The sequence below is a fragment of the Paramormyrops kingsleyae genome, chromosome 5, assembly GCF_048594095.1.
Source record: "Paramormyrops kingsleyae isolate MSU_618 chromosome 5, PKINGS_0.4, whole genome shotgun sequence".
In the NCBI taxonomy this organism is placed as follows: domain Eukaryota; kingdom Metazoa; phylum Chordata; class Actinopteri; order Osteoglossiformes; family Mormyridae; genus Paramormyrops; species Paramormyrops kingsleyae.
This window is the reverse complement of record NC_132801.1, coordinates 24,420,900-24,442,520: the sequence shown is the minus strand read 5'-3', so window position 1 is coordinate 24,442,520 and position 21,621 is coordinate 24,420,900. Positions and strand designations below refer to the sequence as shown.

The following is a 21,621-nucleotide window of genomic DNA, read 5'->3' as shown; positions in this document are numbered from 1 at the left end:
ACCAAGGAAGGTGAGGATATTCTGAAGATCTATTATAGAATATTTTATCTAGGATTTAGAAGATTATTTCTGAAAGCTTAGTTTGCTGCACTCCCTCCATTATGTGTCCCTGTGAATCTGACCACCATGGGTGACCGTAAGTTTGTTGTCATGGCTGCTCTTTTGATATAGAAATGGGAACAAATAAATTCTACTAAATGACCAAACTCTCACAGCTAATGCAGAGCAGCGCTGACCTTTTGCATTTGGAGAGCATCAGCAGCAGCATTAACAAGTTATAAAATTGTTTATAATTGTTTTTGATCTTATTTTATTTCACTGTGGGTATGACTCACCAGTCAATAGAAAAGCCCTCACTATGGTAATTTATGAAGCAATTGAATATATTAAACACAGCTATTAGTTATATCAGGGATTTTGTAAAATGAGGTCAAGGTGTGGATCTTGTTGGCTCCGATCACACACACTACCCATCACCTTAGGGCTTGCAACAATATTCAAGTAGGACAGCATCATATGAAAAGCACCCAGTTACTGTGGCTGTCTGGTTAAGGACAATCCTCAAATGACAGTTACTGTTCATTGATCACTGTAATTCTCTATATCAACATCACATTTATTCACAACATTATAAGCATTTCTCATTGCTTTGACGCAAAATTCAAATGAAGGATCAATTTATGCAATTGTGCAAGTACAATTGTCTCTCTCATTCAGTCTTAGTCATGAAAATGGATTACACTGTTTTTTTGAATATATCATCATGCTGATTGTGTAAATACTAGCATGCAAAATATCCGCTAAGTCAAACTGTCAAACATGTATTACATGAATTGCATTGATATGGCACTGTCGTAAAGTCAAAGAAAATGAAACTGGTAATATAGAAAATGAATGGATGGAGTTACTAATATGTTAATTTCTCACTTAATATGGAAACTAGATGACCAAAACGATGCCTCATGAACCATTTGCTGTATTTTTAACCCCACTAGATGGTGCTCTACGCTTGCTTTGGGGCAAGCTTCGACCCCTTTACTGAGCAGATAGCACCATCTAGTGGGGTCAAAAAATACAGCAAACGTTGTTTTGGCCATCACTAATAGCATCCAACCACGGCAGCCTAACCTGCGGAGCCACACACTACCTGTTTACACCACGTGGGCAACGCTAGCAAACTACAGTTCCTGAATATGGAACATCCAGGTCTCAGACAGGTACTACAGTCTGGTGCCAGAATGCAGGCTGGTTTAGTAAGGAGGAATTAAGTTAATCCTAGCAACCACCTCTTTAAAGCCTAGAGCAATCCATCCTACTCAAATACTAAAGAAAAAATCTCCTCTGTTTCACAGCCTGTGATTTCTACCCATTTCATTTCATGGCTGAAGCGACAATGTGGACCAGAGCATTGAGAAGGAGACACAGAGATGCACCAGCACAGATCCACAGTGATTTTACAAAGCAACTAGTTAGAGCAAAGAGTGTTTTTACATCATCAAAAAAATACAATAAGTTCTAGCCGTGAGCACCTGAACCCATGCAGGACTCCATGACTGAGAATTATGGGCAGCGCACAGCAGAAGCAGACCAGTCATCTAAAAAGTCACATTTCCCCCTCTTAATTATCTTCCTTCTCGGGTTCCTCGTCCTTTGCTGTGTCTTCCTTGAGTTCTGCCTCCTTCTTGGCCTCATCCTTCGACTCCTCCTCCTTATTGGGTTCTGGCAGAAGGATCACCTTGCCGATGTTGAGTCGCTCCTGCATACGTCTCATAGCGTCGCCCACCTGTGCCATTGGGAGAAGAGGTTTTTGGAGAGAGCGGAAAGGGGGAGAGATGGGGAATAAAAAACAAAAGCATAATGGATGAGCAGGGTGACTGGACATCATTTTTCTCCCCCTGTCCCAACATTAACCAGATAACCCCAAGCATGACTCTCAACTGTGCATGTGTGTATGTCTGAAAATGAGCAAAATGGGATGAGTGAGAAGAAACATTCCAATATACTTCAATTTAGTAAAAAAAAAAAAAAAAAAAAAAAGCATAATTTCAAGAATCCTGCGAGGAGGAGGAGGTACTGACAGCTACTGATAAATTTTGCCGAGTGGGGGGGGGGGGGGGGCTGATGAAAAAACATACATATAAACTTTATCTTAGAATATTCAGAAAATCATCTCACACCTCTACAGTCTGAGAACTGCTAACCGGTATAATGCTCCTGTACAGGCTGAAGAACATTAGAAAATATGCTTAGATGGCTTAGATGACTGTGTTCATGAGATGTCCTCTACTGCCACCTATCGTTGCTGCTTCAGTTTAAGGGTGATTTGTCTGAGGTGTATCAAGTGTAAATTCTCATCCACATGTTCTTCTATAGTGGTAATAAGATCCATTAAAGATAAAACAAGAGTGATAAGATCAAATAGATTTCTGTTCAAGGTGACGATAAACATCACTAATCTAGTTTAGCATTTACACTTGCTGGTCAATCTCTCCATCTTTGCTCACCTGCTCGAAGTGGTGGACGGAGTCCACACGTGGCTTTATCTTGCCTTGCTTATACAGCTCCAGCAGCTTGCCCACCACCTCCTCAAAGACCTCACGCTCCTTGTAGAGGTACCCCAAGTGGAAGCCACACACCACCTTGTTGGACTGCATAAGAGCCATGGCCTTGATAGAGAACTCGTTGTACCACATTTTGGCCAAAGCCATCCGGTTCTTCTTTGGACCCGTCAGTGCATTGGCAAAGCCTGGTGAGGACAGTGAGGAACATTAGAATCATCTCTGTTCACCAAGCAATATCACAATTCGATCAGAATTCTAAACAGACAAGGACAGTAAAGCAGAAGGCAGAGTTGTACGACACACTTAAGATAATTTTAAATATATACATAAAATGTCATAACTCTACAATATACATTTACAATATACATTTGGAGTGAAACATATTTTAACTAAGCACTTATTCTTAATTAGTTCAAAAAGCTTGGACAAGCTGAATGTTTAAACCAATTAGACTCAGAATATGCCATCAGTGTATGCAATTACTCCAATGGATATTTAATGATTTTCTGGAACCAGCTGAGTAAAGTTGACTTGATGACCTGGAACCCAACAAAAATGAATACTAATATTCTGTTTAGCTAGCTTGGTCAACATTTTTACAATGGTGTAATACTAAAAGAGGCCTTCTGTTGCTCATGTTCAATATAATCGAGCGCCAACAGAAGGGCACCAGAATCCGATGTAAAAATTGAGCTTTCTGGTATGTCAATACCAACATGCAGTTGTTCAATTATCACCACAGCAGAGACACAAGAGTCAGTTTTTGGACTGTCTGCAGAAATTGAAACATGACATGGAAACTTTCCCTAACATCCAAATATTGCTCATGGTAAGTGTTGGGTTGAATCTGGGACTTTTTGTTCCTTGATAGGCCCAGGACTGCATTTGCTTTCTTCAGGTCCTGGGGAGGGATGCTATAGATGTGCGTCTGGTCTAGGATGCTCAGGTCCATATTTAGGTGATCCAGATGAGGTCTAGATCCTTGATTCTAAAGGTTGAATATACTTAAGTCTATAATAATTCAGATTTGAATGTTTCTGGTTGGAAACTGCAAAGTAAGCTGGATCTGAAGACTTCAGCCAACCACCACAGTTCAGCAAAATTAACTGTAAAACCACAGTTCCACTGCATCATACAATTCCAAAACCAAGTGGGTAAAACTGGTAAAGTTGCCCAAGTCTTGCCTTTTTGAGAACAAGCAACATTACTCATTTCTACATCCCTAAATTTGCTGAGTCTTTGAATAATCATCTTGACTTGCTTTTGTTGTAGTTGATGTTCTTTTATTAGTTTGGTTTTGACTAGTCTGGAACTGGCCTGGTACAGTCTGACTTTGAGAACTTGCAGTCGTAGTTCTTGTAATAGAAGAACTCTTACTAATACTAACCGACTGAAGTCTATCTTTGGTGACAGGTCAGGTCTGTCTGGTGCTCAATTATTCAGACTGATTTTTTTGTCACAGAAGCAGCGGTTTTGGTCAAACGAAAAGATGGATACATCTCCAATTTTTTAGCTTCAGAGTAGCTCACTTTTTTCACACGTTTAAGTTTTTGTGGTTCTTTTTTCTTGATCCATCCCATCCATTCAATTTTCATTCTTACCATAAGTAACAAGTCTGCCCATGGGCTTCAGCAGGTCGAAGCCTTGCTGGACGTCAGAGCCTCCCAGAGGGTCCAGGACAATGTCCAGACCTTTGGAATGATGAGAGAAGAATGAGGAGGTGATACTAGAGGAACTATATGTGTAACTATCAGGTCACAGTCCTCTCACCCTGTGCTTAAGCATTTTTAAACAAAAAAATGCATAAATAAAACAGGAAATACTGCAGAACAAAGGGCATATTTTGTAGATACTGTAGTCATTATGAATTATACATTATTATAGTTGTAGCTTATTTATTGGTAGCAATTTAATGTTTACCCAGCTGAACTGTTTCTACTTTACTAAATATTCTAGATCATTTTCTGAAACAGAAAAATTTTCAAAACTTCATGTGAAGTCTATTTATACTGTTCAGCTAATACTAGATTTTACTGTACCTGCAAAAGGCCAAAACTCGTAAAACTGTACAAAAGTCTTAGGGAGCCATAGTAAACTTTTAAAGTTATTCATCTGGGTATCTTCCTTCTCACTATAACCACTGCTGAAGGTGTATAGAACATGAATATTTTTATGCTAGCTGTTTTAGATGCTAAAGCCTGTCTTCAGTGATTGGCCACCTTCCCTTAGGGAGGAGCTCATTGGTCATCAGACAAGGAATTCAAACAAACTGGCCATCCCAAGGTATCAGACATATGAGATCACCAATCCTCAATATGTGCAGACTCCTAAATGACAGCAGAGTTTACTTTTTAGAGCTGAGAAATCAGAATTTTAGCTTAATGACAGCAGTAATGTTTTATTGCAACAGCAAAATAATTCAGCATTTTTAAGGACAATGGTCTTTATGAACCTGTTTTATTGCCAGCATGCATGTGTCCTCACTGGCAGTATGCCTACCACATACTGTTAATACCAATAAATCATTATTGAACTAAATCAGCGGAACTGAAATATGGTAACGATTGTGGAATGCCTTGACAGTAGCTTCACCTTTGGGGCTGATCTTGCGGATGTCGTCCACGTAGCTCTGGTACTCGATGGGGTGAGTGACTCCGCCCTGCCTGATGGCTTCATGCTTACTGGCTGACGCCGTTCCGAAGAGAGTCACGCCCTCTACCAACTTGCAGAGCTGTGTGACCGCGGTGCCAACACCACCTGAGGAGGGGCAGTAATGACCGGGGGAGATGCAAGACCAAAAAGACACCCAAAATGTGCATACATAACTTTTTACGCAAAATCCCAAATTCATTAAACAAAACCTGATGGGGAAAAATGCATACATTTCCAGAGACTCAGGAGTTGCACACATCATCTTGCTCAAATTGGAAAATGGTGACACCCATTGTAAAGCAGGGAACTGCAGGTTATTAGCATGTGCATGCCAATAATTCATACCATCAACTCAGACCTTGACATGACAGTACATCTAAAAACGTGAACTGGGATGTGGGTTGACACGCATTAGCAGTGACCTCTGCTGACCAAATGGGAAGATAACAGACAGGAATCACAACACAAATACTGTCTTGTCACCTCTTCCAATGAATCAAAAGTGTATGTAGTTGTCACTAGTTGCATTAAAGGTGAATTAGTCAAAGATTTGCATTAACGGGTCAATGTATGAAAAAAAAAATTAGTCATGAGAATTTCGTACAGCATAATGGAGTCTTGCTTTGCATTAGGTGAACAGAAAGATTAGAAGGGAAGGTAGTTTTCACGGACCACCAAGATTATTTTTACCCATTTATTTATTGTTTGCACTATAAGAAATGTCCTCGCAATTTGCACTCGCGCATGCATGCATCCTCCACTCCGACTCTCTTTTTCTCATTCCATCTCCCCAAGACAACAGCAATATGCTTTAGCCATTACACCCAGTGACAGCTGAAATCCTACTGGGCCAAAACCCAGGGCAAAGACAAAATCAGGTAGAGAAGGGAAAGAAATTGCACCATGTAATAATTCATCCAAGGACTGGGACACCCCAAAACAAATAGTTACAATATGGAGGCAAAAAATTCAAAGACCTGGGCCGGTATGCATAAAACTTCTCAGAGTAAAATTTCTCTCTTAAATGCGTCACAATTCTAAGAGTGATGTGATTTTGCTCTTACTCTCAGACTTAAGAGTAAGTGGCATGTATAAAAGTTCATAAGTGTTAAGACTTGGTCTCAGCTCCTAAATTATTTAAGAGAGCTGGAGAGGACTCCTAAGCCAGTTAGGAGTTGCTCGATGGCAGCAGCACTACGCGCACCCAGACGTTGACCGCGCACTTTCCGTCAAAGAAAGGACGTCCTGCAGACGTACGACAATAATGAGTTGATAAAAAGGTACAGGCTCGATCATGAAGGCGTTCTTTTTGTTACCAACCTAATTAGGAACCGGATACAATCTCCTACGTCACCTAAAAATGCACTTACAGTTGAACTGAAGGTGATGCTGTTACTTTTTTGGCAACTGGAAAAAACATAATGATGATAATAATAATAATAATAATAATGATCATCATCATCTATTATAGCGAGGGTCATGAGAGCAATATAAGTAATGACACAAACCCGTAGATTGCATGCTTGCTTTATAAACTGTGATTTCCTTTCGCGAGGTTGATAAAACATTATACCACCTTTTTTCACATTCCTCTGCTGAACGCCTTGTCCGAGGTGTCGCAGCACGTACGGAGCTTGCAATAGCCTCCTAAGCTTTTTTTGTCCGTGCTTGTAACAGCTGGGCCAAACTTTCCTCGCACTACCTCCTTCCATGTAAGCACCAACTGTGCCAAAAGAATCGTTTCGTTTGTTGTCCAGTTTGGTTCTCTTTTAGAATCCATTGGCGTGCTATGAATTTTGTGTTTGACCCATAATAAATACATGTGCATTTACATCTTTATACAATGCTCTTAGGTCCTACTTGTTGCTAAGATTTTTTTAACTCTTAAGTCAAAGTGTACGACCATTCTTAAGAAATTTTATGCATATTGATGGATAGAAACATATGTTCAGCAATAAGAAAAACCTGTGCAGCTGTATTTGTTTGGGTGAAGATGTTATGAGAACTTATGGCTGCAAAAGGCAGGGACAGCCAGCATGATTTTAGTGCCATCTTCCTCCGTGAAAGGAGGAAAGGACATTTTGAACTAGCTCCACTTCTGTTAAAATCGAACATCCATCCACAGAACAGCCAGAACTTTCCAAGCAATGTATTCACATTTATTTATTTAGCAGGCACTGTTATTCAAAGCAACACAAAACTGACAAAGCAGGGTCGACCAGTCGCTGGAGAAAATGGGCTTAAATCACTCCAATCAGAGGCATAGAGTTCTAACCCGCAGAGCCAAACACCTCCCAGCGTAAAAGAAATAGCTCACGGTAAAATAACAGCATGGGGCTTCGCGTTTAAAGGGTTCCCATCAAGAAGGGAGAGGTAGGACAGAGAGGGACAGCATGCAGAAAAAGAGAGATTAAGGGATATGGAGGGACACCTTAATTAAATGTCAAACTGCTCCACTGCTATTCAGCACTTTAATTAATGGATAGAAACATTTCACTCAGCTTCAGCACTGCTAAGCTTTCTTCAGTCATCATGTGCACATTGCTAATGACTAATCCTGAGTTCCTTTGCAGCTATTCACTCATTCTCAATGCAAACCCAGGCGGCCCCCATACATGTCTGCATGCTCCACTCAAATACACGACACACACACACACACACACACATATACACACCTTTCATTTCTCTATCACCAGACATGGTTCTCCAACTTTGACTGGATGGACATTTGCAGTTGCTAAATTTTAGAACGATCACTCCATGGGTAATTATGACACATGCCGAATGACAAAGCGCTCCTCAAACACCAGGTGGCGCAATTTTCAGCAACGCTATGGACCTTTTTGGCTCTCCTCACCTGCCGCCATGTGCACCAGCACACTCTGATGGGGCTGCAGGTTGGCAAATTTGAAGAGCAGCAGGTAGGCAGTCATGTAGTTGACAGGAAAGGCAGCAGCCTCCTCGAAGCTTATCCCCTCCGGCATGGTGAAAGTAAACTGAGCGCCCGTTAGCACCACTTCCTGCCACAGCCCATAAGCGTTCACAGCAAACACCTTGTCTCCCACCTGAAAACAGAGAAATCGGTGGGTGGGGGATGAGGGCCATTGATCATTATCATCCTCAAAATGCGCTGAATTGCTGAGCTAAGGCAGGGAACAACCTAGCATGTGCTGCCAACCCATCACAGGGCACACTCACACACCATTCACTCACTCACACACACCATTCACTCACTCACACACACCATTCACTCACTCACACACACACCTACAGGCAATTTGGTAACTTCAATTAGCCTCAGCATGTTTTTGGACTGTGGGTGGAAACCGGAGAATCCTAACCCTAACCCTAACCCTAACCCTAACCCAGGGACAGTGCGAACCACAACATCACCGTGCCGCCCCCATAATTGTAGAAAACATGTTAAATACAAGCGAAGGCTAGAGTACTCTGACCATGTCAAAGATTGGACTTCTTTCGTGTTAGCCTAATCTAACCCATTTAGTGTAACTCACATTTCACATAATGCCATTAATGCAAAATAATAAACAGATTATGAAGGGGACAGTATCAGTAATAGGGTCCATAGAAACATTTCAAAGGCAAATCTGGAAATCAGAACAAGTGTACTTGTAAAAAACTTAGCTACAGCACTGCGCTAAAACATGTACGTCAGCGTCTGCTCACAGCAGGAGACTGCATGACGGTGCAGAGAGGAGCAACTGAGCTGCACTGCATCTCAATGTGAAGTTAATGTAGTAATTAATGTAATTTAAGCTAAACTGACAATGTCTTGTATGCAAATGGTGACAATAAGAGTGTGTTACCTTAATGTTAGACAAAAGTAGACTAAACTCGCTCACTAAACGGTGTTCAAAGAGGTGATCTTCAGGAGCATTTTAGATTTAATGAGCTAGCTTTCGTTTTATTAAAAATAGCTGCCACACACTGGTGTATCTGAATCCGTAACCAGTATCCAGAGGGGACTGTAGGGCTAGAGCGCAGCTTTTCAGCTTGGAAAAATCACCTCAACTGTGGCAAATGACCACATGAGGAATCTAGCATTGAGAACGAGCATGCAAAAGCATTTAATTTGGATATATATATTTTTTTCTGCACAGCACAACAACCATCTAGACCAGCCAGACACTCTCCAAAGACCACAGAAATCTGTAATGCAACTCTCACAATTTGAAATGCTATCACACAGTGCAGCACATACCGGTCCAAGGACTTTCTATTACCTTAAGACATTTGATCTTTGTTTTTCAGATTTGGTGGCTGCCTTTTGAAGACATTAGAGGTCCATGTTATAGTAGCCATTTAAGCTCACTGCATACTTATCTACAGAAACATCTACTTCCCCTCTAAAAAGCCTGCCTACTCATTTTGTTTTTTTTCCTGTTTTTCCAAGACGGGGCTCAGGGATGAAGGGCCAGACCAGCAGTGCAGGGCAGAAGCAGCTAACTGAGATATAGAAGGCTGACAGAGCTCACTCACACGCAGCGAAGAGAGAGCCGTATAATGGAGTGCCAGATCGTCACTACAAACATATGAAAAGGGGGTTTGAGCTTTTACTAGAGGGGTCTGATTTAGTATAAATGAATGAGAAAACACTTTAAACCAATTACTGTAGATTCTCTTTTTTTTTTTTGGGGGGGGGGGGGGTATCTAAAGACATCTTGCCCACCCCCCCATACAGCTTTAGTGGTGTTCACGGTAGTGGGTGCCCCAGGGGTCTGAGGTCCCCTTTTCATTATAGACCATCATCAAAAATTTGCGACAATTTACCGAGGACCCACCCGTTAGCAAACTTTACCCAGAGGACCCGCCCCATAGCCTCCCTATGTATTCCAGTATTAATAATCAATTTACTAGTACAGTGGTACCTCAGTTCTCGAACTCATTAGAACTCGAATTTCTTAAAAGTCGAACCAACCAGTTCGAAAAAAAAATACCTAGAGCTTGATCTGAATCTCAGAAGTCAAACCGTGAACGCAGATAACTTGAAGATAACTTGTACGCGCGGTGAAATGAGTCACGCAGCATATCTCTCAGCGGAAACAAAGGGTAATGCCTTAGTCTCAGCCTCGATTAGCTGTGATAGCATCGCGCAAGTTTACGCTAACTGAATGCATATATTTACACAGTAAAAATACATTTAGACAATGATAGACAGTAACAGTAATTATTATTATACAATAAAACTCATTTTAAAATAAAGATTTCTTATTATTTTAATATTATCAATAAACCATTAATACGTTTAATTATAATAATATTGTTGTGCCGAGCGTGGACAGAACGGAGACAAAGGCGCAGACGTCAGGGTATCGGGGAATACTGGGTTCAATTATAGGTAAGGCAGGCAAAATGCAGACGGAAAATACAATGACCAGACTGGGGAAAAAACTGAAACGCGGACGAAATACAGAGGACTAATGAGAACAACCAGAAACAGCTGATCACACGGGGATTCCACACGGGGTTAACGAGGGGGCGTGGCACACGGAAGGAGCGGACGATCCGGGCAGGAGACATTGTTTGGATACATTTATTTTCTTACTTTACAAATTACTGTTTTGATAAATGTGCTTAGATGTGTTTAGTACAGTATATGCTCTTCTTGTTTTATCCGGTTCATTTTTGCGTTTAAATGCTATAAAAGACATATTTAGGTGTAATTTTTTGGGGCCGGTGTTGTGTCGATATATGCTGCCTTGTCGAAAAATGCTACCGTAGTGCTAATCGATAGCCCTAACCCTAACTCTAACCACCCCAAAACCCCTAAAACCCTTACCTTAACCCTAACCTCTAAAACCTAACCCTAATCCCAAAACGGTGGAACTGCACATGCGCAGAAAGGCTCGATAGCACGTCTCGATAGGTAGTATTTTATGACAGAACACCTGTTACCAATTAATTGGTTTTCCATTATTTCTTATGGGGAAAATTCGATCATAACTCGAACTTTTTAGGATTCAGAGTTCTGAACGGATTAAATTCGAGTTCTGAGGTACCACTGTATTTCGTTGTCTTCATCAGTCTCACTATCTCATCGTTGTATTCACGGATGAGACGAGAGGAGGAAACTAGAAGTATTGAGACTTTCTGTAAAGTTCAGATCGCCAGAGGTTTGTGACTCCTTGCAGCCACAGATCACATGACACCAACAGCATATGGTTTGTCAATTGTAAGCACACTCCACGAGAATTTCAGATGATTTGTGTTTGGTACAATTTTTGCACGTGGCACGGTTTCAGTGGTTAACCGTTTGATCTATGGTTAATCTGATCGCACAGTGTGTTAAGCACACGGAGACAAGCAAGATACATTCGCTTTTACATACAGCATCCACTTTGCTGGCAACAAATTAGATCGCTGATGTATCCTGATTTTGTTACGTAAAGCACCTTTTGTGTTTCTTTTTCGGTACCACTTTACAATGAGGCTCCCTTTTGCAACTTGTAAATGGTAGTAATTCATTAATAAAAAGAACTGTGCTATAACTTGCTTAAAATTGTCTATTAATAATTTACAAAGTATTACAACCTATAGTTAGTAACCAGATTATAAACCATTCACAAACTCTTTATACGGGTAGACTTATTGTGAAGTGGCACCCCTTTTTCTTTCCCCAGATAATTTATTATTGCATCTTTGGCTTATGACTTTGATATTTTTTGTTTTCGTAGGCTATATGTTTATAATATATTTGTTTTGAAAAGTTATTTTTGAGTAAACAAATTTGTGGCACTGCTGTGTCAGGGGCCCAAAATATCGACCAGGGGCGTAGCACGACAATATGTGGATTAGGAGGTTGACGATAAAAATAGAGTTGAAAGAGGACTCACCTTCCTCCCCGTCACTCCTTCACCCACAGCCTCCACCACCCCGGCGCACTCCATTCCGAGAGTGATCGGTGGGGGCGGCAGCCGCTCGTACAGACCCTGCCTGGCCACTAGGTCCGCGAAGTTCAGCCCGCATGCTTTGACGCGGATCATCACCTCTCCCTTCTTCGGGACGGGCATCCCCTGCATAACCTGTAGCTTTACTTTATCGTAGCCACCGTAGCCGCAGAGTACTAAGGAGCGATAGGTGAAGGCGTCTTCCTCAGCCTCCGGGCTGGCAGCAGCTGTGTCGGAGGATGGCTGCGACTCTTTCTCATTAGGCTCCTTGCTCAGTTCAGTTTCTTGCATTTGCTCCTCCGCTTTATGCTGCAGCGCAGATGCTTCTTCAGCAGACATAGTAATAAATTCTTCTTCTGACTGCAAACAACCGAAACTTTCCGTCCCTAACTTTTTCTAACTTCGCCCTGTAATTCACTCTGGTAATAGCTTTGGCCGTAAACAGTTACTGAAGCCCCAGGCTCCGCCCCTGCACTTAGGAGGCGGTCGACCGTCGTTCACGCTTTCTTCCCGTATGAAAGCGGAACAATATTGCTAACTTTGGCAGGGGCGGTTCTGAGGGGGGTGGCATTGCCCCCCTTAAATACGTATGCTACTTGGGACTGAAATAAATGTATGATTATTATTATTTGCATTCATATATGTGAGCTAAAATTTTGCTTGCTGGACACGCGAAACACAAACGTAAGCACATATTTTCTTTTAACCGCAAAGCCTTGCATAAGTAACATCCGTTTTCAAAATTTTGCTTTGTTAATACTGGCAATCTAGTGTAAGTGATACTTGGAGGACATGAAGATCAAATGCATCTGCCCCCCCTAACAGAACAACTGGCCCCATTTGCCCACCCCCGAATAGTCTAAAACCTTCACTGAACTTTAGTCAGCTGACTGGAGTGAGATTTTCAATTCAAGATAAGTCTGCCCACACATACAGGCTTACATGTATGTAACAGTATTATTACCTTGCAAATAGTCTGTATAGTTACCAAACCCTAGGCTCTCCATACCTAGTTTAGATATTTTATTCTAGTATTTTATTATTATTTTATCTATTTACTGTTTAGTAGTCACGCTGCGTACACCGAGACCTGAAACTGTTTCGTTCTTATCATGTCAAGTGGTTTGAATGACAATAAAGCTGATTCTGATTCTGAAACTACCCCAATTCTTTTGATGTAGCTCATTTTAAGTTTATCTGGAATAATATAGATTTGCCGTAAGATTTCTTGTGTCAGCATGAGAGCATGAGGGCTACTCTAAGCTGAAAATCTAGGGGATGGAGGAGCTGGGGCTGGCTGGAGCCCCAAGTGGTGGAGCCTCCAGTGGCTTACCACCTCCACCTGACTCGCAGATCCATCTATGCTTGCTCCCACATTTCTCTGCCTGATAAGCTGGACAGCCTGACCGCATCCACTTTCCCGAAGATGTATGTGTATTGTATTCTCTGAATGCAGTCAGACTACTGTCTGCATACCAGGCAGAGATCTTGGAGAAAATGGGCCAGCAGGTAGACTCAGGGATACCAAGCCTGGTCCTTTGGGATGAGATCTGCGTGATGATGCTTCATGCATCGACATTTGCTGTGTTATCTGACACCACTAGATGGTACTCTCTATGCAAAAAAGGGCTCAATGCGTGCCCCAAAGCAAACCAATAGCACCATTTGGTGGGGGCCAAAAACATAGTAAATGCTTAATGAAGCTTCATTTGGCCATCTTTAGAGATTGTATCATTGCTGCCATGAGCAATCAGAGTTGTGTCATGCCCCACTCGTCCGATCCTCCCGTGTGCCACGCCCCCTCATGTACCCCATGTGGAATCCCCGTGTTTAACAGCTGTTTCTTGTTGCTGTCATTAGTCCAATGTCATTGTCATTGATGTTACTGATGTTATTGTGTGTTTTGGAGTGTGTCAGCCCGGAATAAACCCCGTTCATTTGTCTCCATGGCTCCCTTCACCTGTTTCTCTGTTGTGGACGTGACAGAATGACCGGACTCCAAAGGAAGACGCCTCCCCTGACCGAGAAGTACCTCGGTCTTACAAACGAGGTAATCTACTGGCTTGATCAGCCCAAAGTCCAGGACAATCCCGTATTTCAGGCTCTAGCCCACCGGAGCAGGCACATCTTGGAAGAGATGTCCCAGCCCAAAGACGCGCACCTCACGCAGGAGGTGCGTGAAAGCCTGTGGCGGCTGAGATGTGGGGTGGTGGAATCTAACCTGCGACAGGTAGCGTGGGACAGCGGTCTTCCATACGGTCCACTATCAGAGCTGCCCCCATGACCCCAGTCCCTGTCCCCGAGGAGGTCCCGGACTATCAGATCACCACTCCTTCCCCCTTGGTGGAGAAGGAGCTTGAATGGGACCCCTCAGGGATTTCCCTGATGGCCCCACTGGACCCCTCCTGTGGAGTACCCCAGCCACCACCCCAGCGTGGCAGATCCCGGCCAGGTCCCTGCCTCTCAGTCTCCTGGAAAGGGGGAGGACACCTGTGCCATAGTCAGGTCCCGCCCACCCTGCCCCTTGGCTCGCCTATGGTCCCCCCGGCTCTGGGTCAGCGGTCGCCTGCGGGTCCTCCGGTTCTGGCTCGGCAGTCGCCTGCGGTCCCCCTGGCTTCGGCTCAAGGGTCGGCCTCGGTTCTGCTTGTGGTGCCTTGTTGGGTCCCTCGTCATCGACTCGTGGGTCGCCTGCACCTTGGCAGGCTGTGGCTACACCTTTGCCTGCTGCGGTTTCTGTTCCCTCCTCCCCTCCACCAGTGCCCCCTCTGCCTTCCTCCTCGCCACCTTCGCCATTCCCTCCACCTACCTCCTCGCCCCCTCCGACATTCCCTCCTGCTCGCCGAGGGTCCCTCATGCTCTGGCCTCGTGGTGGCCTGCTGCCCCTGCCACTTTCGCCTCTTGCCTGCCGGGGTTCCCACCGGCTCCTCAGAGTGCGCACCTTTGGGAGTGGGTTTATGCTCCACTTGTCCGATCGTCCCATGTGCCACGCCCCCTTATCTATTCCATCTGGAATCCTCCTGTTTACCAGCTGTTTCTTGTTGCTGTCATTAGTCCAATGTATTTAAGTCCACATTTAAGTATGTTTCCCCAGTCCGGTCATTGATGTTACTGATGTTATTGTGTGTTTTGGAGTGTGTCAGCCCGGAATAAACCCTGTTCATTCGTCTCCACGGCTCCCTTCACCTGTTTTCCTGTTGTGGACGTGACAGTTGTCCTGGAAAGGGAAAGCCGGTAGGGCTTCTACTGCTGTAACTTTGTCATTAAAAAAAAGAGGGCTCATCTCTTCACTCTGTTTTGGATCTCTGTGCATTAAACACTCATCTCCGGAAGTACACTTTCAGGATGTTAACACAAAAAACCCTCTGTCAGTTGATTCTTACAGGTAGTTCGAACGATCGATCTGTCAGATGCCTATTTTCACATAGACATCTATCCTCCACACAGGAACTTCCTCAGGTTTGCATTCCAAAGGCACAGCCTACAAGTATCAGCAGATCACATTCGGAGGGTGTTCAGCAAGTGTGTGGAGGTGGCTCTTGGGCCATTATGGCATCAGGATATTCTCCTACATATTCGACTATTTAATATGTTCTTGTTTGAAGGAGCAAGCAATCAGAGATTCCAAAATGCTTTGGACTCATTTCATGGATCTGGGATTCAGGATCAATATGGAAAAGAGCCGTCTGATCGCTTTGCAGCTCATGGAATACTTGGGTCTCCACAATGACTCCCTCTCCTGTCGGGTAACAGCGGAGAGGAGGATAGTGTATTCCACGCAATATCTTGCCCGCTTTCAGTTAGGGTAAGTGGTTTCAACCAGCCTGCGTCTGCTAAGACTCATGGTGTCAGTGATATCATGGTGCATTTAGGTCTCCTCATGATAAGGAACTTTCAGTGCTGGGTGGTGCAGTTACATCTTTGCCCTCTCCGTTATTTTGGCCGGCTGGTAAAGGTGACTGTGGCGTGTGTGAGGGCACTTCGCTAGTGGAGAATCTCGACTGCTGTCATGTCGGGCACCCCTTTAGGGGTGGTGTCCCCAAGAGTGACGCTGAGAACAGATGGGTCCCAGTCGGGGTGGGATGCAACCATGATGGGCAGGGCTGTGAATGGTGTGCCCCCCCCCCCCCCCCCATATAGATGTAATGCACATATATTACTTGAAACTGCATACAGTGTTTCTAGCACTCAAATACTTCCAGTGCTTTCTCCAAAGCTGACATGTTCTGGTGAAGTTGGACAATTCGAAGGTGGTGGCTTGTATCAGTCGTCAGGGCGGCACTCGCTCTCTGCAGCTGCATCAGTTAGCCAGGAAGCTGATCATGTGGTACAGCACCCAGTTCTTGTTGCTCCATACGATGTAGGTGGTGGGTGTTCTGAACAGGGGGGCAGATCTGTTGTCCAGAGGAAACCCGCCCTCTATGAAGAGTGAAGGTAGTTGAGCAGATATGGCAGAGATATGGATGGTGTCACAGAACAGAACACACTGGAAACAGGAGATTCTTGCAGGTGGGGAGGTTTATTCGGGCAGAGGCGACCAGAGTCAGAAGGGGCAATCCAGAGATGGAAACGGGGCACGAAGCAAGAGGTCGGAGAAGCCAGGGAAGTTAAGCCGTGGTTTGTCACCAGACGAGGGGAAGGAGAAGACAGGCAGGATCTGGGGAAGCGGGGAGGAATGGGAGCACCACGAGAGGACTGGACTAGGGCTGTACAGAAGACAAAGAGAAAGCGCTCAGTAAGTTGCATTGAAACCAACAGTGCCTCACGTTGTAGCAACACGAGGTGAGTCTATTTATTAACGCTTCTTCAGGTGTGGGTGATTTCCCGTTGATTAGCTGGTGCACTTTGCATGTTCGGGTTGTGGTCGGGGTGTGACAGATGGGCAACCATAGATCTCTTCGCCTTGCAGGAAAATGCTCAGTGTCCGCTGTACTTTTCCCTGTTGGATGTAAATGCACCATTAGGTGTGGATGCTCTAGCCCACCCGTGGCCAAACACCCTCCTCCAGTCTAATTTTCTTCCACATTTAATCAGGGTGAGGGAGCAGGGCCTGTGCACCCGTAGCTTGGCTTGCTTCCCCTCATTGAGGCCCTCGCTGGTCTGCTAATACAGGGATCCAATGAACGCCATGTTTGCCATTGTGGCTGTGTTGGGGAGGGGCAGAGCTGGTGGGGGGCTTGGGGCTGGAGGCCAGAGGAATACTGCTTGTGGACAGACTGACCAAGTTCTTCTTCTCTTGGGTCTCAGCATCCTCAGTGGGATCATGGTGACTAGGGCGATGACAGTTCCCCCCAGAGCCAGTGTTCTCCAAGATGGCCCTATATGACAGCAAACCCCACCAACAATGCAGGGTAGGAAGAAGCTCCACAGATCACTGAGGTGATTGGAACACCTGAATTCAATGATTTGGGGGGTGTCCCAATTCTTTTGGCAACATAGTGTATGGGCCATCCCTCACCAAGATCTGCTTAACATTGTCTTAGGTCCAGGTCATGGTTAGTGTTAGTTTTGCTCTGTTCCTGTTTGTTGGAAATGTCTTAGCTGAAAAGGTGGGAGGAGCTTGAGGTGACATCCTTGGTATTTGCAGCTGATATTGTTCTCTTGGCATCATAAGACCAGAACCTCCTGCAAGTATTTAAGCAGTTTAGTTTTAAGCAACCATTGAGGCCATCATATTTTCTTGGAAAAGAGTGGATGGCTTGGGGGGAATGGGAGAGTCTATGCACCTTTGGATCCTGTTCACAAGTGACTTAAACGTGAGACTGACAGATGGATCAGTTTGGTTGCTACAGGTCTGTGTTAGTCACATGACGTGAGTTTACCGGATAATCTCCATCCCTATCCTCACCTATGGTCATGAGTTAGGGGTAATAACTAAAAGAACATTTGCAAATACAAACAAGCAGAATTAAGTTTCTCAACAGTATTGCTTGGCTGTTACAGGTTAAATGTTAAAGTAATCTTCAAATACAGTCAGAGGATTGAACTGAAGTGGTTTGGACATCTCAGAAAGATATCACCCAGTCACCTGTCTGAAGCTTTTCCTAACACATTCCACTGAGTGGAGATTCAGGGCAGACCCAGGGCATGCAAAAGGGGATGATATCTCTCAGCTGACTTCCTGCTGAAGGAGCTGGAGGCCTTGGTGTGCTGCCTCTGCAACCCTCACCTGGAAAATCAATCTGAAGATGGATAGATAGAACCAACACTAGAATCTTCTGAATGCATTCAGTGTTTTCAGAATCTGTAGTATCAGTCTCCTCTCAAAATCTCAACTGATCTCAACCCATCCAAGCATTGCCTTCGGTTTGAAAAATCAGGGTCCACATCATGGTGAAATAAACATAAAAATGAAATACAGTAGTGCTCAAAAGTTTGGAATCACCCAGAACTTTTTTTGGTAGAAGCGGATACTTTTATTCACCAAGGTGGCATTAAAACAACCAGAAATTATAGTCATTATACTCATAGTGTCATAACATTCTTTTTAATTCATCTAATTTGTTGTATTCATCAAACTTTGCATTCTTCAAGGAATCCTCACTTTCCAGCAATCATACCCTTGGCTTTATTTGTCGGTTTTTGAAGATATACAAGGAAATTTCAACTCACGCCTTCACGCTTTTCCCAGAGGTAGCTTTAGTGCATTTTCTCAGACCTCACAGTGACGCTCTTCCCACAGGATCTCGATAGGGTTCACATCTGATAATTGCACCAGCCTGTTCAGGAAAGACTGTACTCTGGCTTCCCCTTTCTATACCCAGCCCTGGGCTAAACATCATGCAGGGGGTACAGTTTAACCCACCAACAGTAATGCTAGTAATACTGCTATGACAATATTAAAGCCACAACAATTGACAGACACTCATTATTGGCATAGAACCATAGGCAGCATAACCAACATATAAGGCCTATGTTTTAATCTTAAGCAAGTGAAGAAACCAAATTCGACAGAACCGTCAGAAGAGCTGAATGTCCATTTTACCACATTTATTCAAATTAATCCTCAAGAGCCTACAATTGTATGCTAGTCAGTCAGAAAACTGAGTCTCCACCCACCTCCAAGTTAACATTAGTTTTTAGCAGTCCAGTATTTTGCCTGTGTCATTTACTGTTCTACTGTTAAATTACTTTTGATATTAACATTAAATGAATTAATCTCAGTTCATCTTTTTATTGATTTATTTTTACAATATATACGATATTTACATATTTATTTATTTTTGGAAACTTGTCTTCCCATCTGACTGGCCAGGTACAATGTTTCCCTCCTTCAGGTCGAGCCTGTCTTCACCAAATGGGTTTTACATAGCTTATGTTTCAGATTGTTGACCTCCTCCACAATGAAATTTGCACCACGCAAATGCTAATTACAGCCCTAGCACCTTGTTTCGATCTCTCATCTTACCAGCACCAAAGCAGTCCCAACATTTCCTCCACTATGTTTAACAGAAGGCATCAAGCAGTGTTACAACACAGTATGTAATACCACGTTATGTACTAACTCAGCAAATTTTCACTTCATTGTGTAACAGTACCAGCGTTTTGTAATTATTTGCTGCATTTTGTAATAGACAACTTGAAAACAATATGCAATGAATTTCCTACCAATCAGGTGGCTTTATTAGCTCCAATGATGGCAGAGCGCGCGTCAATTAGCAGCAGGAGCTGGTAGACTAGCTTGATCTCAAGAAGACGAGACATTCAACATGGACCCATTCAACATGGTTTATCTTAATGGTATATTAGTGGGTAATACCTAGTAGATAACTTGTCATCCACATAATTCTAAGTTAGGGTACACACAGTATTGCAGAGTGCACGCACAATAAGCACACCAAACTTTCCAATACACATATACTGTATAGTTCCTTGTAATTATTACGAGCAATGACATCGGTAGAGGCGTAAGTCAGTATATCGACTATTCTTTTACAAAATGGCACACCCCAGACGTTGAGACAAACCATTGTGTGAGTACTTTTACTTAAAAAAATACTTTAAAGTAAATTTAAAAGTAAGTACTTAGTACTTTCACGTAAGTAAGATTGTTGATGTAGCACTTCTACTTTTACTTGAGTACATATTTTGCAGGATATTTGTACTTTTACTTAATTACTAAGCTTCAGTACTTCCTCCACCACTGCCTATTGTGATGGTTATTACAAAATGTGGGAGTGACACTTTTTAATGATGAAAATGTCTTACTCTGCCTTATGCAATAAACAACCAAAATGGATGTCTTCGTTGACACTTAGTCAAGTTATTGCACAATGCAGTGTTATTACTTAATGTGTTGTAACAAGCAGCCCTCCAGCATCCTTTTTGCATTTGTTCTCCTTCTTGATCGAGATACGTTAAACTTAGATTAATCCATCCATAATGTCCTTTTCCAAGCATCCACCAGTCAAAGTCTGTACATGTTTGCCCATTTTAACCTTTTCTTTTTGATATTGTGATATTTAGCATGAACTATTTAAGGAAGTGGCCAGCCGAAGACCTGTAAGGCACCAGTTTCTCGAACTACAAACTCTGAAGTACATACCATCTTGTGCAGTTTTGCATCTAGGCCTTTCACTTCTTTATCTGGTTAGATCCAGTTTGCTCTTTTCTCTTAAGATAGAGTTTTTTGCCACAGACTATGATTTTGCAAAAACTGGGCATCCTGCAGGGTCACGATTTGCAAGACTGCAACTAGATTCCGTCTGATTTTGCTGTAGTTTTGTACAACAAAGAATTGCTGTACCGAATAGCCGTACATACAGAATTGTTGTACATAAAATAAATGCAATAAAGACCACAATTCTTGCAAGATGTGTATTTATTGCATATAAAAACAACACTGCACAATATGATATAATAGTGTGAAATAGAACAGTGACTTTCAAATGCAGTGGAAATTCAATGCAACCTGCATTCAAAATATTGTACCTCTATACTATATATACTCTATGATATACTGTACCTGCTCCTCCATGTTGGTCTGTCCTATTTGAGATTCTGTAGCCACTTTGCTACTTCCTGTTTGGTGCTGGAGAGAGCTGTCCTATTGGTTGTTGACAATGTCAATGTCACTCTTTGCGTGAACTAAAATCTATGATAATATTAATGGTTGATATTATTGGAATGTCAAGACAAGAAAAAGACTGACTTAAGACAGCTATCCTGACCACCTTAAGCTAAACAATCAAGAAGGCAGGAACAAGCCACAACTCCAGCAAAACACTCATGATTTTATTCCGACACTGGAAATTTGTCTGCGACAGTGAAATTGCTTGAAAAGTCATTTGGTGTAAGGCCAACATTAGCCAGATAACATTTTGGATTTAAGGTGGTCTGGGCTGAATGTAATGAACTAAGAAAAGTTTATTTGAATTGCAATATCTTACATCCATTAAGTTATCTGACTTTGTGATACAGGCCCTTGTTTGTTATCCTGTGTTTGATTGCTTGTGAATATACGTCTAGGCCTTGCCGCTAGTTTGTATGGGCTTTAACTGAAA

At 43.0% G+C, this 21,621-nt stretch overlaps 1 protein-coding gene across 1 annotated transcript; it reads right to left on the bottom strand.

Annotated features, from left to right (window-relative positions):
* Window positions 1-595: 595 nt before the first annotated feature.
* On the bottom strand, window positions 596-12,648 carry LOC111856109 (synaptic vesicle membrane protein VAT-1 homolog). The gene is made up of 6 exons (XM_023835781.2): window positions 12,068-12,648; window positions 8,071-8,278; window positions 5,154-5,318; window positions 4,163-4,252; window positions 2,505-2,746; window positions 596-1,783 (listed from the first exon to the last, which is right to left on the bottom strand). The coding sequence occupies exons 1-6, from the start codon at window positions 12,458-12,460 to the stop codon at window positions 1,619-1,621; spliced, it is 1,263 nt and encodes a 420-aa protein (XP_023691549.2). The 5' UTR covers window positions 12,461-12,648; the 3' UTR covers window positions 596-1,618.
* Window positions 12,649-21,621: the final 8,973 nt, after the last annotated feature.

Bases quoted from the DNA above. Each gene is read 5' to 3' on its own strand.
- LOC111856109 (XM_023835781.2), bottom strand. From the start codon at position 12,460: ATGTCTGCTGAAGAAGCATCTGCGCTGCAGCATAAAGCGGAGGAGCAA. The intron at 5,319-8,070 runs GTGAGGAGAGCC...GCCCCTCCTCAG, and splicing joins GCTGGTGCACATGGCGGCAG to GTGGTGTTGGCACCGCGGTC. The intron at 2,747-4,162 runs GTAAGAATGAAA...TGTCCTCACCAG, and splicing joins GGGCAGACTTGTTACTTATG to GCTTTGCCAATGCACTGACG.